The following is a 9,994-nucleotide window of genomic DNA, read 5'->3' as shown; positions in this document are numbered from 1 at the left end:
CAAACAAATATGATTTGCTGTAATACTTAGCATAAAAAATAGTGACTAGTTTAGTTTAGTGTGATGGTGATTATGAGAGGAAAGTGAACAAAGTTGACCCCACAATTCCTTTTAATGGAGAGAAACCCGCTGGATGGCGTGCTAACTGTCAGTTCAGCATGAAACACTGGACAAGACAATATATATATATATATATATATATATATATATATATATATATATATATATATATATATATATATATATATATATATATATATAGATACATATTTATGTTTATCCCTTGATAATTAAAGAACCAAAAAACAAGGAAAATACTAAACATGTACATTCACAGAAGAGTTTCCATTAAAAGGGTTTGAGCTCAGTCTCTGGCAGCAGGATTTAGACATTACACATACACGAAGCAAGGAAGCAAGTTACTGTCTGTGAACGACAACTTCAGAAGTCCTTTGAAGGAGCGGCCTGGTTTTGATTTTCTGTTGGTGATGAAAAGAAAAGTCCAAAAGTGAGAGGCAGGTTACAGGTTACAGGAGAGGGGAGGGGGAGCGGTTACTAATGTCCTTTGATGAAGTTCAAGGCACCAGCACGACTCTCATAGTGTTGGTGTATCCGGCGCCTGGACGCCATCCAGTCACAACGATGGCAACATCTCCAGACTTGAAGAATTTGTTGTGCTTGCCTACAGATTGAGTAAAAAAGAGGCATTAGTAAAAACATGATTCACAAGGATTAAGTAAATTAGATATAAAGCCTTTTCAAATAATACATTTATCTTATACTTCTTGTTCGATCCTCTATTTTGAGAATAATTTAAACCAAAAACACTCACCAACTTCCAGGGCAAAGTTGACACGCAGGTCAACGTCCTCGGCCCAGACATCGTTGGCGGGTTTGGTGTAGAGCACGGGGAAGATACCGCGGTACAGGTGTGCCTGACGGGCGGTCTGGCCACAGCGAGTCACAGCGATGATGGGGGCACGGGGCCTGTACCTCGACAGCATGTGAGCAGACCTGCAGGGAGGAAATACAAGTTATTACTAAGACGTACAACTGAAAATGTAAACATTTTAACCCCAATTCTAAAACTGCTGGTCAGTGGAAGCAGATCTTTATGATAAACAGTTGCTTATTTGTACATTTAGAAGCTACGCAGCGACATTAGCATTCATTTGAAGTTGTGTCAGTGTCCAATTGTTCAATATTCACATTATTTTAGCTATTTTTTGTTTCAACCAACTCCTGGGGAAAATATCTGTCTTTTTATTTGCTAAATGGTCAACAATGTTGTTTAGTTTGTCTGCTGCTGATTGGGTTTGTATAGCTTTCTTTTTCAGATATAAACATTATGAGATCAGAGAAAATTACCCAAAATGGAACACATGCAGCTTAACAATAAGCTGAAAGACGCCATAATGCTCCTTGGTGCTGAGGGGAACAGTGGAGATGGGTGATAATGCTCTGTGCCAGTGCTTTCGCATCTAAGTAGCCATGTGATCCATTGTGAATATGGAAATGTTAATTATAGCTGCTTTAATTATGCCATTATCGTGAGGAAATCCATCCAGCTGACACTAACACGCCTTCTGTATCATGTGCTGTGTGGATGATCTCTCAAGTGGAGAGGAATGAAGGGAGTTAAAATTAACTTGTAAAATGTCAGGGTTCAGATCTCAAAAGGTCAAGAGCGGAGCACAGATTGTAAAAGTTGGCACGCTTCATCTGATCCAAGGGCTTGTGTTCGAGAGGGAGCGGAGGCAGAGAGGTAGAGAGATGTTATAATGCACCACTTTCTTTTCTCACAATGTGCACTGTATCAGATATTATGAGTCAGAGCTTTCCAGAGGAGCTTTAAAGGATGGACTTCATTTCCAAGTCTCACCTGCCAGACTTGGTGAGCACGATGATGGCGCTGGCGCAGCACTTGAAGGAAGCCTCGACGGCACCGATAGCGACGGTCTCTGTGGGGTCACGGGTCAGATGAGTGGTGCGACGCAGCTCCTCGAACATTTGCCTGTGGTACATGGCTGCCTCGGCTTCACGGGCAATCTGAACATGAGAAAATGGAAAAAGAACAAATTACAGTCATGTCAGGCTGCAGTCACACAAGCCGGTTTCAGCAGCAGGCGTTAGTTTGTATTTTAAAAGACAAAAAAAAGGGGCAGTTAACCTCAGTGCAGAGGTCCTCATACCTGAACGCACACGGAGACATGATGCTAAACAACAGCGGCGGCCGTGACTGTTGCTGTGCACTGCAGGTCCTCGGACGCATGCTAACTGAGTAAATTGAACACACAGCTGAAGCACAATGCAAGACCACAGCAGATGGACAGAGGAAGGGGAGGGGGCGGTGGAGGGGAGGGGTCTAGGGAGGGGGGGGTGCAGGGGGTGCAACAGGTATACACAAAGCAAGTTAAACGAACACTAAACACGCCGTCAGAGTGAAACACAAGCTGGTACCGATGATGTAAATGTTACTTTTTCTTTATTCTACATGATTTTGAAACTTAATTACTGTCGTGAGTAGTACATTTTAGAAAAACATATTTATTTGATCAATGTGTTGGTGAATTGCTTAATATTTGTGCTCTGTTATTAAAATGCACAGAGCACAGTTTTTCTGAAAGTGGTCAACAATTACACACCAAAGTTAAAAAGTTGCTTCCGGTCTGCACAAAACATATGTATATAAAGCCAAAGAGGACAAAACCATTTGGTTACCAGCACCCATGTGTTGCTTGATCAAGTGAGTTTGGTAGCTTTTGTGTGTTTGGCAGCCAACTCTTTTGACACTGAGTTTCCCTGAGGCACATGAATGCACCACATGCCTCAACAAATGTTCGAGGGCTTTAAACCGATACGACAGGCTTTCTCAGAGCCCCAAACACATAAACAGATGAGACACACAGGTGCTGGTACAATTTTAATGTCAAATAATAATTAAAAGAAAACTGATCAAACCATGCAAACACACAGGTGAGGGCTCATCACATCCAGTCAACGGTGCTCTTACCATGTGCTGTGTGCGCACGGCCTCCAGGGGATAGTCTCCCTTGGCGGTCTCACCACTCAGCATGATGCAGTCGTTGCCGTCCAGCACGGCGTTGGCGACATCGCTGGCCTCGGCGCGAGTAGGGCGAGGTTTCTTGGTCATGCTCTCCAGCATCTGAGGAGAAACAACAAGACTTTCTGATACACTTTTCTTCTTTTTTTTCTCGACAAAACAGTTGTCCACATGATGTCACCGACCTGTGTTGCACATGTGATGGGCTTGCCGACCCTCATGCACCTGCCGGTCATCATCTTCTGTGCGATGAAGACCTTCTCTGTTGGGATTTCAATGCCCAGATCTCCACGGGCAACCATGATGCCATCACTAGCCTCCAGGATCTCATCGAATCTACCGGTGAAAAAAATCGGTTTCACAATTTTTCAACGATTCAGATCTGTGCAGATTCATGCGTGACCGTTTGGTAATGCCACCACCTGCGCACACCCTCGTGGTTCTCCAGCTTGCTGATGATCTTGATGTTCTTGCCCTTCTCGCCCAGCACCTTCCTGACAGCCTGAACGTCAGCCGCCTTGCGGATGAAGGAGGCGAACACCATGTCAACACCCTGCTCCACGCCAAACTCCAGGTCCTGAATGTCTTTCTCAGACACGGCAGGCAGGTCAACGGCAGCTCCGGGCAGGTTGACGCCCTTCTTGCTGCCCAGCACGCCACCATTCTCGATGTTACACATCAGAAAGTCGTTGCCTTAGGACGCACCGAATGAAGAGACATTTCATTTCCACCATTACGCAGAAAGGTGAAAGCAAAATAGGAATCAAACAGATGATTGTTTGTGTGCTTACCAATTTCTTTAACCATGAGGGAAATCAGACCATCGTCAATGTAGATGTGGCTTCCAGTCTGCACAACCTTGGTGATGTTCTTGTAGTCGAGCCACAGAACTTTCTCGTCACAATTCTCCATGAACTGGTTGTCGAGTGTGAGCTTGATGGTTTCACCCTTCTTGAGCTCAACCTCAGCAGTGCCACTCTAAACGAGAGAGAGAGAGAGAGCGAGAGAGAGCTTGTTTGTTCTCAGGATTAAAAAAAAACTCTGCATCAAACCTTCATATAATTGTTTGTGAAATGAATCAGTCATGGCCTCATTGGAGCATGTTTAATTTGGCAAGTACTCACGCCCTTGATAAGTCCGGTCCTGATTTCTGGTCCCTTGGTGTCCAGAGCGATGGCCACTGGTCTGTAGTCAGCAGATCCAGGGCCGAAGCTCTCGGTTGCGTCACGGACATTCTTGATGGTCTCAGCATGGTACTGCATCACGTGAGATGTTAAACATATGTTATCACATTGACAATCCCAATAAGTCTAAAACGGTATAAAATAGGCACAGCATTTACATTAGTGAACTCAGTCATAATGCCTTGTTTTGTTTAGCTTCATGAAATACAGATACAACAGGTGGGCAAACGTGGTCATGCAGTCACAAGGACAGCACGGTTACATAACTATACAGTAAATCTTTGATGACAACTGCAACACATTTTTAGCTCATGACAGTTTTACTGGACACAATTAGTTGTCAGGGATTATATGAATAGTTTCCAAACTATCAGATTACAAATAATTTGATTTGATTTAATTAAAACCGGGCGTTTGACAAATCAATAAAAACCCAATACTTCACATTTTCCACTTCATATGATGGATGTGAAGAACTTCTACTTTGTCTGCCTCAAGCTTTGGATTAGTACATGTTTCAACACATGCACAAAACAAACAGTTGAGTGTCTAATCCACGCAATGCTACTATCCTCAGTCAATAATGAACTCTGTGTGGTTTCACTACATGCCTTCTACTCGCACTGTTGCTGCCAGGCGAACTATTTATAGCTAAACTGATAACTGACACACCAATGAGACAGAGGTCAGATCTATTTTGTCCTTCTCATAACAAATCAGATATCGACTATGATTTTCTGGAGTTCTGATTATAATTGTTCTATTTTTTTATTGATGAAAACTTGACCAAAACACAGAGTGGACAGACTCAAAACTCAAAAGCAACTCTGAGAGTTGAGCTACACTGGAAAAAAAAAGCACTACTTTTAAACTTTGAAAATCCAAATATCAACTTTGGGTATTCATACTCCGGCTGAGGATTGATTTGAAGGTTCATCTACTCAGGTGACAGGGAAAAGGTAAAGAGGCATGGCTTTTAAAGGCGAAGGGTCAGTAGTGTAAGGTCGAAAAACAGTTGGCAGTGATGCAGTTGGCTCGCTAAATCTCAAACTACTACACAGACCCGGTACTGAAGGGGCAAGTACAAGCTCATAGATCACATTACAGCCACAGACAGCTACCAGGCCGAGAGAAATGTCACACGGCGGCTGCAGCTGTAAAGGTTAAATCTACTCTGAATCACCAGCAGAGGGTAAAGAAGCTATTGCTGTACGGTTCAAACTCTGCACACACTTGAATCAGTGATGTCACAGCAGGTGTTGTTGGCTTTGACTAAATCACCTGGTGTGATATCAACATTTGGGAGTGTGTAGCGCAGCAGGCTGTACAACTAATTATGTTTTGAAGGTGCAAATAGTTTGAAAAGCATGGATTGTGTTTGATGAATATTTCACATCCTTGACCCACCTCATGTGTGCCATGAGAGAAGTTCATTCTTGCAATGTTCATCCCAGCTTTGATCATTTGCTTGGCCTTGTCCACAGATCTGGAAGCAGGTCCTGCATCAAGACAGGTGAATCAATTCAAGGATAAATATGACGTTTGTGAGATACAAAGAGAACCATCTTTGTCGCGAGTGTGTCACACGAATTGAATCAACAGAGTTTGTTGTCGAGTCTGACCAATTGTGCAGATGATGCCGGTGTTGCGAGACACAGCAGGTTCAGAGTCGATGTCCAGCAGGCACATGTGCTCGAGGACAGTGTCCGCCATGGCAGCATGCATCTGCTGCGTGTGAATGATGGAAGAGCTCATATCCTTTGACTTCGACATGACTGGATCTATGTCTGCTGGAACCGTCCTGTGGAGACAAAGGAGGAAGCGTGTGACGATCGATTCTGATGATTTAAATGGTGACACAAAATGCTCCTGAATAGCACCACCACCTTGTAATAGAAGCTACATTAACGTAATAAATGAAAGTGTGAAAGGTAAATAAGAAACTATAGTGAGGTTCTATTATCTGAATATCTGAATGGAAAAGTGCACACTTGTAGGAAGGTGTGACCTCTGTGGAGTGACTTCAGCCTGTGTTAAGAGTAAGAACAACAGTATGTGCCTGCCTGACTGTACTCTCACATTCCAGTGGCAGTTTTATGCAGCTGAAGAAGAGGAGCTGGTCACTTGATCGAGGTTAAATGTAAACTACACACACACACACAAAAATAACTCCAAGAAGAAGCTGAAGTAAAACATTGTAATCCCTGTTGAGAAGTCAATCAATAGACATAAACAGTGAAACGCATCAAAGTTATGAGGATTCTGATTTAATTTAACTATGACAGAAGTATGCAATATGCATGACAAATGGGTGTTGTCAGTCAGGGCATGGACACATGGTGGTGGGTCTGTTGTGGGGAATCCATTCCTGCACCCCATCATAGACCGAAAATAACACGGGCAGCTGAGCGTATTTATGGACTTCAACATGTACAACAAAAAAAACAACAGGAAAATGACCGTGTTAATTATGAAATTAAAAAAGGGCAGTACGATTATATAAATACACTAGACAAGACCAAAGCCACCTCGAGGTATTTGTGACTAATGCCGCCTCCAAAAGCTTTGTGTAACACAATGGATAATTAAAAAAAATATATACAAAGGTCATACTTTAGGCTGCTATTCATTCAAAAAGAAAAGTTTAAAGAAACATGCAGTTTGAGTAGAAACAAATGTCTTTAGCCATTCAAGAAGCAAAGCAGAGATCAGAACACAATACTGATAAAATACATACAATATTTGACTTTAACCCCGAACCATGTGCATGAAGGAAGTGGAAGTGCAAACCAGTGCCCTCTCCTCATATTCCAGATCAACGTTCCATTCATTTTGTTTTATATTCATAATGTTGTCGAAGAAAACTTTTCATCAGTAATTGAAATTAGTTGTTGTTGTTTTTTTTTAAAGTTTAAAAAAAAAAGTTTTGAAATATATTTGATGTAGACGTTCAATCAAAACTATATATATTTATACTACATTTAAAATCTTCACTCCACTCTCAACTCATGTTACTATCACACATTGTATACTTGCTGCTACTCACCTACTGGGTGAACTTTGCAGGGATCAAGACGCCGCTGGTTCCGTTGGCGCGACAGGTTTTATTCGCCTCACTAACCGGGACTACTTTCCTGTGCGAGCGACACCCGCCGTGACTCAGGATATAGGGCACGAGCGTAAATGTCGCGTTTACCGTCTTGACTACGAGTTGAACATATGTTTTTCATACGGAAGTTATTTCGATATCTGAATATGAACATCTGAACATCAAATTTTCAGATAAAATCACATTAGTACAAATCTTGGAGGAGGATACAGTGTTGGCGCGTGGGTTGTTCGCCCGGCCAATCCCAAAACTCTCCGCTGACGAGCGAACATGAGCCTGTGTCATCAACTTGGACCCGAGACAATTTAAATCATAAGGATGACATTTAAACTGCTTTGCTTCTTTTAAAACTAAACGAGTTGCGGAATTTGCATGTTTCAATATTAGATATTTATTGTTCCATGCTTGTATCTTGATAACTTAATAAATACATATTTAAATATTTGCATTATACAGGCTACTTGTAAAGAACAGCCTTTATTTCCTGTCCCGACCACTGACCTCTGAAATTATTATGTTAACTTTTAACTTGAATTCTAAAAACAATCTGTAAATGTGTTGAAGCTCTTTAATAAATAAATGCATTAGAATGGGTTTTTAGTTTTCTTTTCTTTGAGGACATTTCATGAGTGCAGAAAAATAAAATTCATAGGCTTTATTTATTTGTTAAGATCCTACTTGACTTCAGATCTTACCAGGAACTGTGCCACGGTTTTATAATTGCATGCATTTCATCATTTTGATTTATTTATGATTCACTACAATTTTATTATAATATTCCTTCTTTTTGGTTTGCACTATATTCTTTCATTTTGAAGCTGACCAAACTTCTCTTTACTTACATGTTATACTTCATGTCAATTGTTTGGATCACCGGTTCTGCATCATTTTAGGTGGCTAATAACTTTAGTAGAAGTGGGATTGTGTCAGCATTCCTGCACCATGATATGACTGTCAAAATGCATTCCTTTAGAGCCTAATATACTGTTATGATGTCCCAAAATTAGAAAAGATTTGCATATAAAATGAAAATTACCTGCATTAGAGGCTATAACAGCTGATGAGTCAAAAAGCATCAGTAAATGCTTGCAAAGCAAACTTAATATCAACCTACTAGCATTACACAGATGCACAAATGCATGCAGGTCATGTATAGCAACACATGTCACACATATATTAAAGAGTGCAGTGTTTAGCACACCATATGTGTCTGGTCATGTATGATATGGTAACTGTATATATAGTTGAGCCATGCTCGGCTCCATGCCTAAACAACACATTTGGAACATACTGTACCACATGAGAATACTAGATCCATGCAGTGCCATGTCCATTTCGAATGTAAGCTCACCTCAAAGTTATTCAAAACAATCAAAATGTGCTGTTTCAGCCTTGCTTGGTAATCCAATAATGTTTGATGTAAAGATGGGGAACTCCCTTTGTATATTTTCTCTCTGTTTTTAGGTCTCGTTTATTTTTTTATAAGATGCACATGTTTTCTTTGCATTCCTCAAGTTATCATAGCAATATTGATTCTAAAAAGTGGTTGGAAAAAAATAAGATTTATTTGTCACTGTGTATTAATTTGATAGGAAGGCTCTACTGGAGTTGTTAAAAATGCTTGAAATGAACTTTAAATAATTCTCTAAACTGGACCAAGAACATGAGGTGAGGAAACATTTTTAAACAACTAAATATACCATATACATTTATGAGCCTGTGGATGCTGTGCTCGTTCAAGAGATGGACATTTGACTCCAAACGGCCTTTTACGCTCCTCCAGTCTAAGTAAGGATTGATGTACAACCCAAAGATGGACTGAGGCCAGCAGAGCAACAGGTGGCAGAGAAATACCACAGTTCTCAGTTCACTGGTGTAGTCTGAGTTGTCTGAGCTTGAATGTTACGCTGGAAAAAAAAGTGCAAGTGGCTTTTAATTTCCCCTCTTAAGTTTTTTAATTGTCCGTTATATTCTCTGCCTGGTAACAACACATCCTATCAATGGCCTAACTTCATATTATGTACTAAACAGATTTTAGGTCTGCAACGTGTTCACACTGCAAATGTCCTGGAGTTTTGTTCAGTCTGTTTTCATTTTATTTTGAAGGTTGATTCATCATGTGCCATGTGTGTTTTACTTCTGTGTTTGTCTTTTTCTTTTGTTTTATATATTCTTTTCATTAATTAAAAAATCTTTGTGTATTTGGTTTTTTCTTCCAGTTTGTCAACACACCTTGTGTGAAGTAGTCCAGTCTGTTCAAGAAAGTTAGTTTTCTAGTGTTTCAGTGTTCCTGGTCTGTTTTGGATTTGCCTCTGTTACCTGTTTTTGGAATGTGTTCTATACATTTGCAGTCTATTTAAATAATTTACACCCCCTGCTGCTTCATTGTCAGTGTTCTCTGCTTCTGGGTCCAAACCTGATGTTCTTGAACTCTGACTAAACAAACTGACCAATTACGAACCCAGCAGAGCGATGCCTTTTCTCCAAGAAGGCTTGTAAGTTTGATCTGACTGCTGAGGCCTCCAACCACATCAGCAACTCAGCTTTTGGAGATAATCTCTAGACAGCAACAGTGGCTCAAGGAGAGGGTCATTTTGTTTGACACTTCAATGTCAAAAAGTGTTTCTGCAACCCGGC

At 40.9% G+C, this 9,994-nt stretch overlaps 1 protein-coding gene across 2 annotated transcripts; it reads right to left on the bottom strand.

Moving 5' to 3' along the window:
• Positions 1-93: 93 nt before the first annotated feature.
• On the bottom strand, positions 94-8,725 carry pkmb (pyruvate kinase M1/2b). Of its 2 annotated transcripts, none has more exons than XM_068602873.1 (11): positions 8,709-8,725; positions 5,871-6,049; positions 5,656-5,747; positions 4,189-4,320; positions 3,856-4,042; positions 3,487-3,757; positions 3,250-3,400; positions 3,014-3,166; positions 1,883-2,049; positions 833-1,014; positions 94-682 (listed from the first exon to the last, which is right to left on the bottom strand). In XM_068602873.1, exons 2-11 carry the CDS (start codon positions 6,019-6,021, stop codon positions 576-578), a joined length of 1,593 nt encoding a protein of 530 aa, XP_068458974.1. In that variant the 5' UTR covers positions 6,022-6,049; positions 8,709-8,725; the 3' UTR covers positions 94-575. The 2 variants fall into 2 exon arrangements, with proteins under 2 accessions (XP_068458974.1, XP_068458973.1); XM_068602872.1 differs by lacking the exon at positions 8,709-8,725 and adding an exon at positions 7,295-7,514.
• Between the last annotated feature and the right edge of the window lie 1,269 nt (positions 8,726-9,994).

Source organism: Clinocottus analis, unplaced genomic scaffold, assembly GCF_023055335.1.
Source record: "Clinocottus analis isolate CAN_PGR_092001 unplaced genomic scaffold, fCliAna1.0.p SCAF_6, whole genome shotgun sequence".
Taxonomy (NCBI): domain Eukaryota; kingdom Metazoa; phylum Chordata; class Actinopteri; order Perciformes; family Cottidae; genus Clinocottus; species Clinocottus analis.
Note: the sequence above shows the minus strand (reverse complement) of the source record. Positions and strands in the feature narration are given on the sequence as shown.